This window comes from Coloeus monedula (assembly GCF_965178545.1).
Source record: "Coloeus monedula genome assembly, chromosome: 1".
NCBI classification, from domain to species: Eukaryota; Metazoa; Chordata; class Aves; order Passeriformes; family Corvidae; genus Coloeus; species Coloeus monedula.
This window is the reverse complement of record NC_138781.1, coordinates 44254173-44270658: the sequence shown is the minus strand read 5'-3', so window position 1 is coordinate 44270658 and position 16486 is coordinate 44254173. Positions and strand designations below refer to the sequence as shown.

The 16486-nt window shown below is 41.8% G+C and overlaps 2 protein-coding genes across 5 annotated transcripts in view; one reads left to right on the top strand and one right to left on the bottom strand.

Annotated features, from left to right (window-relative positions):
- ACAD11 (acyl-CoA dehydrogenase family member 11) overlaps window positions 1–5724 on the top strand; it is a 29182-nt gene extending 23458 nt beyond the window's left edge. For 2 of the 3 annotated variants that reach the window (XM_082292929.1, XM_082292930.1), the window contains exons 15-20: window positions 1231–1316; window positions 1446–1517; window positions 2319–2473; window positions 4291–4407; window positions 4802–4911; window positions 5374–5724. In XM_082292929.1, coding sequence (XP_082149055.1) covers window positions 1231–1316; window positions 1446–1517; window positions 2319–2473; window positions 4291–4407; window positions 4802–4911; window positions 5374–5488 — 655 coding nt within the window. In that variant the 3' untranslated portion in view covers window positions 5489–5724. Of the gene's footprint in view, window positions 1–1230; window positions 1317–1445; window positions 1518–2318; window positions 2474–4290; window positions 4408–4801; window positions 4912–5373 lie in introns of those variants that run through there. The other variant, XR_014226918.1, reaches the window with a different exon arrangement.
- A 1349-nt stretch (window positions 5725–7073) lies between these two features.
- DNAJC13 (DnaJ heat shock protein family (Hsp40) member C13) overlaps window positions 7074–16486 on the bottom strand; it is a 57650-nt gene continuing 48237 nt past the window's right edge. The window contains exons 49-57 of one of the 2 annotated variants that reach the window (XM_082302622.1): window positions 16299–16411; window positions 15684–15853; window positions 15270–15312; window positions 14173–14346; window positions 13035–13214; window positions 12644–12784; window positions 12048–12191; window positions 11144–11243; window positions 7074–7899 (exon numbers count right to left, since the gene is read on the bottom strand). In XM_082302622.1, coding sequence (XP_082158748.1) covers window positions 7802–7899; window positions 11144–11243; window positions 12048–12191; window positions 12644–12784; window positions 13035–13214; window positions 14173–14346; window positions 15270–15312; window positions 15684–15853; window positions 16299–16411 — 1163 coding nt within the window. In that variant the 3' untranslated portion in view covers window positions 7074–7801. The remainder of the gene's footprint in view (window positions 7900–11143; window positions 11244–12047; window positions 12192–12643; window positions 12785–13034; window positions 13215–14172; window positions 14347–15269; window positions 15313–15683; window positions 15854–16298; window positions 16412–16486) is intronic. The other variant, XM_082302623.1, reaches the window with a different exon arrangement.

The following is a 16486-nucleotide window of genomic DNA, read 5'->3' as shown; positions in this document are numbered from 1 at the left end:
TGCACCAGCTCTAGTGTTTGTGCAGCTGTGTGACGAATTGGATCAGGAAATTTTGGGTGCTTCACTAGCTTTATCTTGGTCACATAAATTTTAGTCTGCATCAGTTGTTTAACCAACAACTACCTCTGGCTTACTTATTTTGTAAGTATAGTATATAAAACAATTAACACCAGGAAGAATTAAATAATAAATAATAATGCATAAATAATAAAACCAAAACTTTTCAGAGCTTCCCCGAACAGGATGGGTACAAGTGGCACATCAGAGACCTGAAGTTACTGATTAAGTTTTTCACAAAGATATGTGTAGATACCAAAAGTTAAGTTTGAAACGTGGGGTGTTGGTAATATGAAGTTGTGTAAGCAGAGAGCATTGTACATCTTAAATCAGACCAACTCATTCCATTCCTATATGTGTAAATATATACCTCTTCTTTGACACAAACACGTTGTTCAACTCTTATTATCAAAGTAGAATTGCAAACTTTTGCAAAAACTTATGCAAGTAATGAATAAAATGCTCCATGTCTGGTGCTATTAAAATTACACAGCTACAATGCAAAAGAACTGGAACATTTATATCTAAGATGGATTTTCGCCCAAATCCTGTGGATTATCTCAAGTTTCTACGTTTAGCTAGGTTCCACCAAGAAGCAATCAGTAACTTGCATACAGCACCCAGGAAGGTTTTCCTGAAAGTTGTACATTAGCTGTTGAGCTCTTAGAAGCTGAAGAGCAGCTAATGGAGGGGATTATGTGACACTCTGCTTGCTAGAACTGGAGACTGAATTCAGAGACCTGGGGCATCACCTCCAGTTCTGTGTGACTAACAACTGACCTTAAGTATTCTGAAGGAATGTAAACATGGGGATTTTTTTCCCTAAACTGTAGGCAAGCCAAGATGATGATTCTGATAAACTTGTTTTGAGAACAAAACAGAAAGGCAGAGGTGGGGAACTGGCTGGGTGATACAGAAGTGTGTGCACAGAAGTGGCAGCAGCAGGAGTTTCTCAGTCATGGTGCATTAGGTGCCACTAATACATTTTCACTTGTTGACTGCTGTGTCAAGAAGTGTTGAAGCCATACTGTGTGGGCAGGATGATGCAGATGGTACAGGTGAATCTCAGCACTGGCTTTATCCGAGTCCTAAACTGAGGATGGAAAATAACAAAAGTGTAAGGAGGGGACAGAAGGAAGGCTCAGAGTTAATTGTGCTTTTTGTCTTGATCAGGTACAAGCAGCACAGTATGATTATTGTTCCCATGGACACCCCAGGGCTGAAGCTGATAAGACCCCTCTCAGTGTTTGGCTACATGGGTAGGTGATCATATTTATCAGCTATATGTGTATTAATTTATTAGCAGTCTCAGAAGCTGCAGGCCACTGGAGGCCTGTATTTTTATTCTCCTTCGTTTTACCCTGCTGTTGTGTTTTCTGTCTCTGCAGATGAGATCCATGGAGGGCATTTTGAGATACACTTCAACGACGTGCGAGTACCTCTCTCCAATATAATACTGGGTGAGTTTCAGCACTAATTCCTTTTTAATATATACAGCAATGAAACAAGCTTTAGGAAATAGTGGTTTATGTCATGAATCACTGTAAGTTATTGTAAACAGCTCCAGTCAGTTGAGGGAGCCCACTCTTCCTTTAGCAGCCTACCCACTGCTTAAATGTACCTTGTTTAGAGCAGAAAGGAAGCAGGGCAGCTCTGGCTGTCATGCGAGTATCACTGCCCTGAAGTAGAGCAAAGCAAAAGCTGTCACTGGTGTTCTTCCCCCAAAACCAGCTCTCATAGATCTCACAGACTTTCAGAAAGAATGTTCTGCTGCACTCCATGGCAGAAGTGAAAAAGAAATAATACGCAGGCCAGAATTGTGACCCCCTGCAGGGAGAACTCTGTTCTACTTTTCTCACTTAGTATAAATCCTGATGTTTTCTTTCTCCTTTGCTTTTTTAAAATTTTTCTCAGAGAGCTTTCTCTCCTGAGTAGCCCTAGGACCTGTGAACCTCAAGGTCTTCCCCCAGATACTCATTCCAAAGCCCATAGATGTATTTTTCAGTGTAAGATTAACAAAATTTAAATTTAATCAGGTGAGTCAAATCCCCTCAGAAACCATTTTGGGGTGTGCTTCATGATCTAGGTATTATTAAGTGTGTCAATATAGATCTGGTTGGAGTAAACAAGCAACAGTTCTGCAAAATAAGCTTTAAAGCAGCTTCTAGCTCTGGTGCTGTGGGGCCACTTCTGCTTGGAGCCTTGGATCCTTTCAAGAGGGAATCACGGAGTCTGCAGTGCCTGTTTTTCTTTCCAACCAGGTGAGGGCAGGGGGTTTGAGATAGCTCAAGGCCGGCTGGGGCCGGGCCGGATCCATCACTGCATGCGGTCTCTCGGGGCGGCCGAAGCTGCTCTGGAGATCCTGTGCCAGCGCGCGGCTCAGCGCGAGACCTTCGGCAAGAAACTCTATCAGCACGTAAGCACCTTCCCTCTCTGGCTCAGTTCACACACTCCAGACACTGACCTTTGTTTTGCCCATACACAGCCTTGTGGCTCTGATAATGGACATGGCAGCAGCCGTGCCCTAACCTTGAATTCCTATTTGTAAAGCCTTGGGTGGCAAAGGACAAAAAAACCCCATATTGCAAGGCTCCCATTTTTTGCCATAACCCACAGCATCTTTTTTTTTCCCCCTTGCAATGTGCAATGAATTGGATATCCTTTGCTGGATTTGAATATGGAATTTGTCACTGTGTGTTGCTCTCTGCTTTCCCTGATCAATTTGGACAGGTATTTTTTCAGGCATACAGCTTATATTTCTGCAGTTACAATCCAAATTCACCATTTTTGTGTATCCCTTCTGTCACCTGGATGTCCCCATTCATGATCACTGGAGACACTCAGGAGTCTAAATTTCACTGAAAATTTTATTTCTTTGATCAAATATTTGTAGTTGTTTATGAAAGCACAGACCACATCAAAGGCATACTGGAGATTCTTGCTCTTATCTTTCTCTGGAATTGAAATACTGTTTCATGAGCAAGAGCTTGCTAAAATAATAAAAATATGACAGTTTGCTTTATATAGGAACCATCAGACTTGGGTAGTTGGCCTGTCACATTTCAAGTGTTCTTTAGTCTTAACCAACAGCTAGGATGACTTTACTGGAAGAAACAAGTAAAAGTAATGGAAAGAGGAAATTGAATTAGCATCTGGCACAGATTATAGCAAATTGTTTGTGCAGATCCAGAGGGAACAACTTCACATGACTGGAAAATAGATATGTAATTGCCAAACTTCCATTCACCACCATAACCTAGAATTAGTAAGAACTGTTTGAGGCACACTCTGTTTCTCTGAAACTTGTTAAAGTAACAGTGATGTTTGATGAAGCCACAGGCATGACCTGGAGGCAGCTGCAGAGCCCATGCAGGTTCTTCACAGCAAGGATGGCTAAGGACAAGGTGAGGCTGGCAGCTGCCTTGAGTACCAGGGTGCCTGTTCCCATTAATGACCCCAGGAGCTGTTGAGAAAACTGGACACTCCACCCAGGTTCAGACCATCTTTGCTGGCACCAGTCAAGCTGAGCCTCCAGACTTTGCACAGAAGCAAGTGCTGCACCTTTGCTTGGTGTCCTGTGCCTGCCAAAGCTACAAAATCCACAGGCTCCAACCAGGACTTGTCAGAATGCACTGACAAGCATCACAGATTTGTTTCTCCTGTGGTATGCTGGCTGCAGGGGGGAATTAGCCAAGAAGAGCAGGAAAGGGCTGCCAAGATCATAACTTCATTTTGGATCCGGTTACTAATTTATCATGAGGCAGATACAGCAGGCACCACCCTGCAGCTGTTCGTCTCACTGTGTGGCACGCTACCCTCAGCAGTTTAAGGAAAACAAGGAATTCCTCTCCCCTTTCACCCCGTTTTTGTATACTGGAGTTTATTACATGGATAGAGGGCTGTGAGGAATGGTAATAGGTAAAGGAAAGCAGGGAGGAAAAAGCAGGCATGGAAGGGGTTCAGGAAAATGGCCAGCATGCAGTGGGGTCTGACCATGTGCCAAAATCCAGTTTTTTCCCTCTTTCTTCTTTCCTGGCAGGAAAAGAATTGCTCTCTCTTTAGTATTTCTGTCAGTAAAACGTTTTCTTTATTATGCCTCATATTAGAGATGCTTTAATTTGCACATGAGTGGCTCTAGGTTACCTGAATGTGCACGTGCTGAGGAAGAGGGGCAGCTCCACGTGTGCTCAGAGGCATTAACTGATGTCCTGATGTTGGCTTTGTGTTCTGCAGGAAGTTGTTGCCCACTGGATTGCAGAATGCCGCCTTAGCATAGAACAGGCTCGCCTGCTCACACTACAAACAGCCCACAAGATAGACATGTTGGGCAACAGAAGAGCAAGAAAAGAGGTAAATTTTATTTTTTGGTAGCTAGGACTTGGCAGATGCCATGCCTGTGCATTCAGCTAAAACATACTGTTAAACATTCTAATTGTAGAGTATAAATCCATGTTGAAAACAGCCTTAAGATATGCTTTTAATTGTCAGAAAATGGGGGAGTGATCTCAGAAATAGAGTAGAATCTGTTCAAGCATTGCTTGCTTGTCTCAACACAGTAAGATAGTTTTGGGTGACTGGAAACAGTTTTACCATACCCAAGGGAATGGGAACAGCAGAGCTCTCATCCAACCCCGACAGGAAGGAATGCACTGAGAGATACCAATATTCTGCAGAAGTGTTGAGTAAATATTTTCACTTGCTTATGAAACTATTACTGATACTGTGAGTTCTCTTCTAACTACAGGTAGCCATGACCAAAGTGGTTGTTCCACGAGCTGTGCTTAAAGTGATTGACTGTGCAATTCAAGTGTGTGGTGGAGCTGGAGTTTCTCAGGATTTTCCTTTGGCATTTATGTGAGTAAAGGGAGATTTCCTGTAGGTTCTAAGCATTCCTTTTACAATAACTTATTAACACCAGTACATGCTGTTTCATCTCAGCATGAAATAATAGTGCATGTCCCTTTAAGCTATAAAATTTAGAACAATTGTTTTTATAGTGTAATTAGCCTTACAAAAAATAAAAGCTGGAACTGGACCTAAAATAGTTCTTATCAGCAGTGAAGAGGATGTGCTTCTAAAGCTTAATGTTATTCCCTACAGCCTTGGGGAGAAGCAAAACTTCTTAATTCCCAGCCCACCCATCTCAATCCTGCCAGGAAGATTTTGCTGCAGTATCTCCCATGTGCTAGCACTTATCAAAGCACAGAGTGTCAAAAGGCAGCTGTAGCAAAAACAGTGCTAAGCCCTCCTGTGTGAACCTGTGTGGCTGCTGTGGCAGGTCAGGAACCCAGCCCTAACTCAGCCCTACCCCCCCAGGTTTGCGTATATACGGACCTTGCGCCTGGCAGATGGGCCTGATGAAGTTCATCTCTCAACAATTGCAAGGTGGGAACTCCTGGACCAGTCAAAGAAGCTCACTGCAAAAATGTAATGTCAGCATAAAGCCTTCTCAAATGGAGGGAAGGCTTAGGAAAGCTTTAGTGTAATAATGCTATCTAGGTAAAACTGGATGAATACAAAAACTTGATTCTAACTGGAAGCAATTCTTCTCTCACTATTTACCCTCATTACACTTAATAATTATGGGCTTGCTTTTAAGAATTTGCAGAATGCCATATAAATAACTTACCTGGGTTCTTTATAACACTAAATAAAATCCATTTTCTAACAGGCCTAAAGTATTTTCTTTGTTCTGAATCAAAGCCCTTTATTCTTTCATTGTAGACAAAGCAGTTTTGAGTCAGAAGGCCCAGACACTCTAATTTATTGCAAGCTAGGCTAAACTTCTAAGTTTGATAAACAACAAACACTGGAGGTAGAGTACCTTGCTTTTTCTTTTCCAAAGCTCAGCTGCAGTCCTTCCCCCAGCTCCCCTCAAGTGAGGCTCAGGGTAGCACAGGAAGCTCCTGTCACGTGTAGCTGTTTGTCTGCTACTGCTTGCTTATTAATCTGCAGTGCTTCTCCAAATGGATCTCCTCCCATTTTTCCTTAGAGATGTCCCTTTTGTCTTCCCTTGCATTCTTCTTCCTGTCTTTCCTTTTGTGCACCCTCACAAGCCTCCTCCTGTCTCCAGCTGCTCTCACCCTTTCTTAAATATGCCTAAGCTCAGATGGAACCTTCCTCCCTAAGGGGCCGATGTTTTGGCTGGCAGCAGCAGTGTCAGGGTGCAGTTCGTGACCTCTGCCAAAACAGGCTCTGCCATTTATGCCCGATACACCTCTGTGAAGTTCTCGAAGGTCAGAGTTGCTCAGTTCTGCTCCTGTACCAATCCCCTTTGACCTGAGTTACTTCCAAGAGAACTTGCCCGTGCAGGAACAGAACCAGGCAGATCACAGCACACTGCACCAGTGGTAGCTCTCCTTCCTGGAGTTAGGATAATCACTTTCCAACTTACACGGGGGGGGTAAATTAAGGGCAATTAAGTTAAAGACACAAGGTTTTACTGTTTGCATGAACAAACAAGCCCCCCTTCAAGCTCCTTCCTGTTGGAGCCTGGGGAGAACACATTCTGCCTTTAGGATGAGGCTGTGGTCAGTTCTGTCTTTGAGCCCAGAGCCAAGTGCTCACCCGAAGGGTGTCCAGTTACAGCTGCTGTGGTCACTCAGGGGGGAACAGCAAGAGAGTACCTAGATCTGGAAGCATTCCATGAAGTTTCTTTCATTATACTTAAAACCAAGATTATAACACCTCTTTTGAGAAAGCAGAAATTCTTGTTTACATTTCCATTCACCTTAGTTTCCTCTTGCTTCCTGACAAGAATGTTTTCTAGGAAGTTGAGAGTGTCAGCAGGTCAGTGGCTGAAATGCACTTCAAACACAAAGCCACCTGCACTGTACAACTACATGTGTTTCAGGAGTTCTGGTCCGGGCTGTCAAAACCTACACAATGTGTTTTTCCAACCAAGAACGCCCAGGGATTCTATTTAGCCACCTTCCAATTAGGGTCTTTGACTGCCCTCATTTCCCACACTTTCAAAGAACAGCTACACAAGAACACCACCTTTATCTCATTAACAAGGCTCTTAATTCCCTTTATTTTAAAATTTTATGTACATATGAATGATCTGTATAATGTACACTCAATATAGAAAGTTTTATATACTGGATAATGTATAGAACATTTCACAATTACACTAATTTCTTACATAACATGTCAACTTTTTAAGGTTTTTTTGCTGAAGCTTTGTCAATTTGGTCAAGCCAGTTATACATACAAATGTCTAATGCTGTTTGATCCAAGGAAGAAGGTAATGTTAATGATTAAGGACATGAGTGAACTGGTGCAGGGACAAACCCTTTCAGGTCATGTTCAATGGAGTGATCACATCAGACTGAGAAAGGAAGGGATGCCCTTTTAGTGGGGTTGGTGAGGTCAAAGTTATTTTAGCCCAATTCCTCTAGACTGTAGATCAACTCCAGTCATGCTAATTCATAAAATATAAAAACTAGGAAAGTTTGATTCACAGTCTTGTAAACAAATATAAAGGAACAAAATGTGCTTATGTACAACAAGAAAAAATTCTTGTGTACCCATTTCAGCTGATCCACAGAGTGCTTTCTTGTGTTACAGTGTGGTAATTAGAATCACTGACTTTTCCTAGAAAAAAAAAGTCATAGAAAAAAGGAATAACACTGTCATAAACACCTGGCAAGGCAGTAAGTTCACTTCAATGTATTGGGAGGGAAGTGCTGTTCCTCGTCACTGGCCAGTCTGCCTTTGTCTCTTCCACAAGGATTTCCAGTCCTTAGCTGACATCTCCCACTTCGTTGTCTACCGGGGGTGGTACGTTGGGCATTACGGATGACGTCGTCCCTGCAGTGAGGTAACCAGCAACTCCAGGGCCTTTCGGGAGGAAAACAAGTACTGCTGATTAGTTTTCCTTCTACTGGGGTGACTGAACAGCTTTATTTCCTCTGGTAACACTCAGATACATCATCTAAGTCAACCAGACACCTTACACAAGAACATTTAGGACTTTTCTTTAGATTCTTTGAAATCTAGGAACACTAGAAACTAAGACTTCTTAGTCAACCAAGTGGAATAGCTTGTGGGGGCCATTTTTGGGCTTGCTCAGTGTTTTTTATTCTGATATGCCAAAGAAGTTACAGAGGACCCCCACCCACCTGCATTACCTATCTCACCTGCCATCATAGAAGCAGCAGTAAAGAGTTCCTTTTCTAAAGAAAGGCCCTGCCATGGAATTAAAGTGAGGTCAGGCATGTGTTCCACTACTGGGCTCCTTGTGTATCTTTTCAGTGTTGTAAAGGTTTCTCCCAGCTGCATAGTTCCTGGAAGTAAAATGGGCTGCCTCATGTAGAAGCAGAACTGCCTAAAGCTTGTCTAGCCAGCATTTTGTGCCTTCAGTTGGAATAAAGTGACAGCATTCTTGGGATACACAAATTCTGTACTGGAGATGCAGGACTCATACCATTACTAAGTCTCCATGTTGATTACTATAGGGACAATCAGTTTTGCACTGCAGGCAAAGGCCCTCTCCCTCAAAGCCTGGAATTAAAAATTTAGTCATATAGAAACTTTCAACAAATGCAGTAAAAACTTATGTTGCAGCATGAGGTGTTTTAACAGTCATTTTTATCAGATTAATGACTAGAAAACTGATCATTCACAACACATTCCTGCACCAATACAGTGATCAACTTGGTGTTACACCTCCAGCCTACACTGCCAATACTCAACATACTAAGCTCTGCTGGGTCCTGTACTCTTCCCCTTTAAGCCATCCTCAATGAGTTCTCCCAAATTTACTATTCCTTCCTGCCCCACCCTTCTTTCTCAAACTACAGCCCAGAGCCAGAGCATCAGAGCATGGTTTGCCTCCCTGCAAACAGTCCCACACTATACTGCGAGGCAGAGAGCAAAGCAAGCAGTGCCTGTGGCAATAAAAAGCTCTCTGGCTGCAGGAGACAACCTCTCTTTGCCAGCCCATCTGTCAAGTGAACCTGCCAAGTATCACACCCACTGTCACACATCCTAGTGGAAAAGTTCCCCGTAGTTATCTTGTGCCTCAAGCTTTTCCATTCTGGAGGATTCCTAACATAGTTCTGAAGCTGAGTTCCTGTGTAGTACCAGCAAGTACCAGCCAGTGCAGTTGGCAGTGTAGTGCTCCTGTGTGCTCGAGGCAGGCAAGTGTATCGGTGTGGGGCAGTTTGGGACCACGCATTTGTACAGCTCTAGGACATGCATCTGTTACTCGGAATGCAGCGAGCGCAGTGTGCGTTCTGCGAGGTGGTATCTACCTGCTTTAGAGAGCTACACAGAAGTTAGCAAGCTGCCTGACACAGCAGATCTAAAGCCCACTTCTCAGGTGAAGGGGACTGCTGCCAGTTAGAAGGGAAGGAGAAGAGACACCTGAGGGAAGAGAAATAAGCAAGGGAAGTTTCAAGGGAAGTGCAAATAGCAAAGCAATTTGAAGCAAGACATAAGGCAGAATACAAGATAAGAGAGGTTAAAAATAAAGCTTGGTTTCCATCTACACTTTGCATTTTTACAGCACCTTCATTCTACATTGGCAAGCATTTAAACATTAGGCAATTTAAAAGCAGCACAGGCCTTAAGGCAATTGGAAAACTGTATTGCCCCCAGTCTCAAGCCTGACCACATCTGGTATAGTTTCAGTTCTTGGCCAGTAATCAGTCAGCATTTTCTTCCTATTTCTAAATTTATAGTATTTAAGAAATAGCAAGGAAATTCAGTACAAACTGAATCAGTTCCAGTGTTCTTTGTCAAAATGTCATTAAACGGTACAAAACCCAAAAAACTCCTGTTCAGAGCTAAAGCATGGAGTCCCATGTGAGAAAATGCATCAAGTGTTGCAATGTACCTACTCTGAAAATTTAAGCAACTACTTCTAAAATGTGTATTCCTGACTTGAAAGGCTCTTGCTTCATTTTCTCAAAATACATGCTATTATCTTACAAGAAAAACTTTGGCCATCTGATTTATACCTCATTAGTTCAGTTATGCTCAAAAGCTTTACCAAGACTCCTATATTGGGTTAGATGAGAAAGTTCCATGTGGCACATGATGTGTCCATACTGGCTTGTCACAAAGGACTTTAAAACCTCACCTGTGAGGCAAAGCTTTTAAGACAAAGTGTTTCTTCAGCTAATGGCTACTGAGGAGTCAGAAGCTTGCATCATGTGTTGCTTTAGACAAAGTTTGCTGCAATATCATTATTTGCTGTATCTGAAAATGTTTTATGTGGTAGTTTTGTTTTGGACTGCGATACTGTGTCTGTCAAGGGCTGCATGAGCAAAGGAAGAACCAGGACTTGATTTGCTGTGACATAACTGATCTGGGATTACGTCTGCAGTGTGCAAGGAAGTTCCCATCAGCTGCTAACCTTAGTGTGCACACAGTGCACAGCACACACAGCTAAAATGCTCTTCTTCACTGTCGGTGGGACTGAGGTGGCACCTCTGGGGTGCCATTTCAATCCTGGTGGCACCAGCAAGGCACCCACCCAAGGTGCACCACTGCTGCAGTGAAGTATATGCTGCAAGCTCCGCTTACAGGCACATGGCCACCCTGGCAGGCCACTGATTCTGGCTGGAACACAGCCTCAAACTCCAACCTATTAGCATTCCAACTTTTCCAACAGTACAACTACCTGCCTAACATTAAAGCAGTGTTAATTCACACAGCCAACTAATACAGACAGTCTGAGTGATTCTGAAGACAGTTTACACACCCCTCCAACTGTTGAAAAACTTTTGTTCTAGAACTGAAGTAGACTGATCCTGAGAAAGCATGGAAAGCTACTGTCATTCATCGGTTTCAATTACATCTCTGCTTTATCACTACAGAGTACTTGCAAGTCTTGCCAGTGTCCAGATTCTATTACTAAGCCTGTACAGCAAAGACTGTGCAGTGAAATACATTCTCAACCAGCAAGAATTTTACCTTTTAGTAAGTGTTTTAAAAACTTACTGTATTTTTACAGCACTGAATGTTCAGACCACATGATGGCACTAGCTCCTGGGGATAAACTATCTCCAGAGTCCAGTGTGACAATTAAGTAACAGTTCAGTCTAATTCAGGACATAAACAGGAAAGAGTTGCTAACCTGTGAGGTATCCTGATGTTTGTGTATCAGAAATGAACAAGTCGTGTTTCTGATCCTTGAAGGCACTCCACACAGAAGAACGGGACAGAATTTCATTTACCTACAGTATTTCAAGAGATTAACACAGTGAGCAAGCGCTGCTTGTCATGTTCTAGGCAAACAAACTCATTTTCTAGAGCCAAACTATTCTGAAGGGATTACAACACAGAGCAGTAGTTCAGGCTGCGATACGGAACTTGCACACATTTTCAGGGAGACTTGCTTTTCCATGTGAATTGTGCTGCTGAACACAATGCTCAAAAAAGTAATTTGGTAGCTTGACTTTGTCCCTCATTCCCTAAAAAGTTGACAAGGAGAAGAAACCCTGCAAGCAGCCCCTTGCCACACACTGACAGCTGAGGGAGAACAGGACTTTTCCTGTACTATAGCAAGACAGGGGATACTTGGAAGAAAGACCAATTCCCAGTTTCCTCCCCTTGAGAAAGCTTTCAACAGAAGGGTAAAAAAAAAGGCATCTAGAACTAGTGCAGTTACTGGGACAAATTTTCCAACTTAGATATACATCCATAAAGCTGCTGCAGTTACGTATTTACTCAGAAAACAAAAAAGCAATTTACATTAATTGCACTAGTTCTGAAGAGTTGTCAGTTAAAGCTAACCAGCTTATAGAACATTTCTGCACTTGGGATTTATCTTTTTTATTAGTGCTCTTCACATGCATTGAACCAATGACTTCTCCACAAGCAAGATATTAAGATATTCCAAGCCATAATAATTTTGTAGTTGCAGAATGCTAACATTTTAGGTGGAATGATGCACATAACAGCCAGAAGATTAAACAAGGGACCTTCAGAATTTGATCTACCAAGTGTCAAAGCCCAGATAAGCACTTGTCAGTACTCACCTGTTCCCCATACTGCAGGCTGCGAGACATGGATTTCAGAGTTTTAACAATCTGAGCTTTTGTTGCAGATGGGCTTTCCAAGTTCTCAAGACCAATACCTTCAAGCAGCTTTAGAAGATAAGGGACCAAATCTGCTTTCAAAGCCTGCAAACATACCCAAATGAGTTGTCTTAACACAGTCCAGGAAGTTGTATACAGATGTTTTATATTACAAGCATTAGTGTGAACCAAAAGTGCCAACAGCTATTACTACAAATGCCAAGACAAGTCCATTTTTCTTGAGCTGTACGAATACAAACAAGAGAAAGTAATGATACTGTCCAGCAGTTCTGCTCTGCCTAGGTGTAAACTCAATTCAATTAGTTGGCATTCCACTACACTTTCTCAGTGGACACAACACTACCCTGTGCATTAAGCTTCAGTGCTCAGGTAACATCCTTGAACAGGTCTGCATTTTAGATAAAAGCTTTTCCAACAAGAAAAGCACATTCATTAAGTGTCCAGGAGGCTTCCCAGATGCCGTTTAAGTTGAACAGTTTAGATATACCCTAATATAAAAATACCACATTTTTACAGTCTGAGAATGTACTACTTACTTGGGCTACTAAGTCAGTTTGTTCCTTCTGAAACATTCGATTCAGTGTTTCACAGGCTATCCCAACTATATCCGATCTCTTTTTCATTCCATTCATGAGAGGGCCAATGGTCTCCAGTGATGCCATTGCTCTAACACAAAGCTGTAGAGAGACAAACATCCCAAGGACTTTATTTTATGCCAAGATTAATGGTTATTGCAGATATGGTCAGCCAACACCATAAATTTCTCAGTGTTTAATCCATCAGTTCTCCATTAGTCAGGTATAGGTCCCTGCTCACTTGTTACATAGTATTTATAGTTAGAATAATGCCCTTTTAGGAACACTACTAAACAATACAAATAACTCCAGCTATGCTTTTCTCCCCTCAAGCACTTAGAAGATTCAGTACCTCATTGTCTGACAGTATGTGCATGACACGAATGGCACTTTTAGGAATGGCATTGTTCTTGTGATTCATAGCCTGGATTATCTTGTGAAGATGACCAAGAGGAGGAACTTGATCAGCTAGCTGAGGCTGGGCACTGAACAGGCACACAGTTGCTGTGGTAATGGTTTCTAAAGTTTCCCCCTGCAGAAAATTGAAAATCAACAGAAAGTGTAACTCAGTAAAGCCTTATGTATCATCATAGTAACATTTGTCACTTGCTCTGCATTATAGATTTTTTTCCCCTCATGTTTTTATGTCACTTTGCTCTCAAACTGTTCAAATAACAAGTTAAGAACATGATTATCAGCTCCAATAGTGGCAAACATTCACTAGTTCCACAAAGGCAGACCACACAGGAATTCCTAAGCACTATTTCAGCATCTTGAGAATTCAGTATCTGGCTAAGTTGCTCAGTGGAATCATGACAGCATGGATGTCCAGCTGACCACCTGAATTCCTGAAGGGTTCTGCAGTCTGTGCAGAAGCACTCATCATGCCTTGTGTATTCTCCATGCCTCTACAAACTGCTATCACATCTTTGTAATAAAGATGCCTGTTTTATTCAACACGCAAGTTAGTTTCCATCCTGCAAGTCTAACCCAGAATCTGTCTGAACACTGTTTAAGAATTAATTTTCAAACTGTAACACATTTGCTGTGCTCATTACACTGTTAGGTGGCAGCCTTCTTTAGGTCACATAATTTACACCAGAATGGGAAGTTAGTGTTGCAGAAGGACAACAGAAGTCTCAAGAGCAGAAAATAGGTGGTGTAGAACAAATGCCATTTTTTTAGGTTGGTCAGTCATAGAATAACTAAAAGACGCTTCATTTGTTAAGCCTCATCTCTAGCACAAAATAAGTCTCTAAGACTTAACTGAAGCTAATTCTATGGCTTCAGGGACTTTAAAAACCTTGACTCATGTTCAAAAGTTGCCTAAACAGATCAACAGGCTTTTACAGAGAGTCAGAAAGCAGACAGAAAACCCCACTCATGATGGGAAGAAAGTGTGAGAATCTAAGTTAATCAGACACTAAAAGACTAAAAACTTAAAAATGCTAAACAAATTCAAAGCATAGAACCAGAAAAAATCATCTTACATGGGGGTTATTTTTCTCCAGTAGTTCAGTAAACTTTTCCAACAGTGCAATGAGAAATTCTCTTGGTTTCCGTAAAACCCAGGCCGGCTGGGCAATAAAAATCCTGAGGAAGACTCCTCCCACTGAAAGTTCACCTTCTGCCTCACCATACACCACAGCAAAGTCTTCAGGCAGCTGTTGAATTGTGAAGTAGAAGTTATTGACAAGGGTATTTGTGAGAGCTAAACCCGTTGCTCTAAGTGGTCAGGGTCACTAACTGTATTCTCCAAAACAGAGCTGTGCAAGACCAATAAACCCTTCATCTTGAAAGAACATGAGGTAAGAAGTGACAGTAGAAAGAACACTGCAGTGCAGGCAGCACCACTACAGTGAACTTTTCTTTCAAAGAACACAAGTAACTGAAGCTACACCTGCAACAGTGGCAAACCCGAGTTCAAGAGAAGTACCAGCAACAAGGCTGATCACACAACAGCCCTTTCCTCCTTTCTTACACACTTCCAGGAAAGGTTTCTCACCATTAGTCCAAGGAATTTTCCAGTTTTCAACTGGATCAAAATAGCCATCATGATGTGTTTAGAAACTGGTTTACTGTTGGGAGGAAGTCATGTCTAGCTTTTCAGAGATACTGGGAATCACTACATACTGAAACACCTCATTGATAGGCCTGATGTCAGGGAATGGCTCAGGACTCAAATATTTTTTGAGACTCAGTGACTTACTAAAGTTACCTCATATTTAGTGCGATCAAGTTTACTATGGCTGTATAGTGACAGGATTTTTTCCAGCAAACCAGTATTTTCCTTTGTTGCTGATTTTTTATGTGTTTTAGAATGACCTGGACTACCAGAACATTCAGAGTATGCTGACAGTGGTTTTACCAGTAAGTGTCTAATTTCAAGGTACACATAGTAACAAAAGCATTGATTCGACATTAAACCAGTAATGTTTTCAGTTTTGAACAGTTATGTTCACAGCACAGCAGTGAATTCCTGTTAGTACTTTCAGAGAAAAGCCTGTCAGAGTTACATACATGCATCTATTATCATGTGGCTATAGCCTCCCTGGACACATTCAAAGCAGAAACAGTACATTTTTACCTTCCAGTTAGTGTCAGGGTTGTCCCTCTGAAGTTTAAAGTGCCTTTAAAAAGAAAGTAAGTTTTAATGAGCAGGAAAAGAAAGCAGTTGTCTTCTCTACTTGACACCTCAGTCTCCCTCCATCATTGTAAAGCAGTTCCAGCTTCTAAGCCCCATTCTCTCCCCACTGGATCCCTCCAAATCTTACAGCAGTAAGCAAATACCTGAACTGTGCACAAACTGTACCTGCATCACTCAGTTACAGGTACAGTACACAAACAATGAACAGGTTTGTTTCACAGAAGTCTGGCTTGCAAGAATTCTACTTTTTACAGGCAGAGCTCAGTCTCACAGTTCTTCTACAGCAACTCTGGTTTACTGCCACTAAGAGAGTGTCTCAGTTAAAGATAACTGAGTCAGTAGGTTTCCACATACTCAAGCATCATTTCTCGAACTGTTGTTGATACTCTCTCCCTGGAGCTGTCATTCCAAATTAATTCTGGATTTTCGTGAGTTCCCTCAAAGATATGAACAGCAGCTTCAGGGTTGTCTCTCATGGCATCCATGAAGACTCCAGGTAAAAATTTCATTAATGTAATTCTAACCTAGAAAGGATGAACATAAATGACATTTAGTGTATCATAAGACAAACTAACTGACAGGACAAACTGACTAGGAAATGGAAAACTCCACAATGTCCAATTATCTGTAATGCTAGAACTGTCAACTGCTAGACCACAACACCACAAAATAAAATACTGCTATCATTTCAAATAGCCACTGACACTGAAATCTCGGTCTCTACTGTTAAAAGTCATTACAAATGGAAACCAAATTGCTTATGCAAGCTACTGTACATACAGCAACTTCCAGAAGTCTGCTCACAGATTAAAAGCTAATTTATTTTGAAAAAGCCTGATTGCTCTTACATGGATATTACATCTGAGTACCTGGATATTTCAGACACAGAAGAGGATTTTTTTGCTCATCTTTAGAGAGATGCAGGTACTACCAACAAAGAGTTCCAACATGAGCTGTTAAGATTCTTACCTTTGGACCCACCAGCTTATCTGCAGTCATTTTGGCAAAAAGTTCTGCCGTTTGGGCTCGGACCTGTGGATGAGTTGAGTTGCAAAACATATCTAGTAAGTAGATTAAAGCACCTGTAACAGAGAGATAGGAATCAATTGGGTTTTTTTCTGGTCACAAGTAGTAGAAATTCTCCAATTCCATACTGA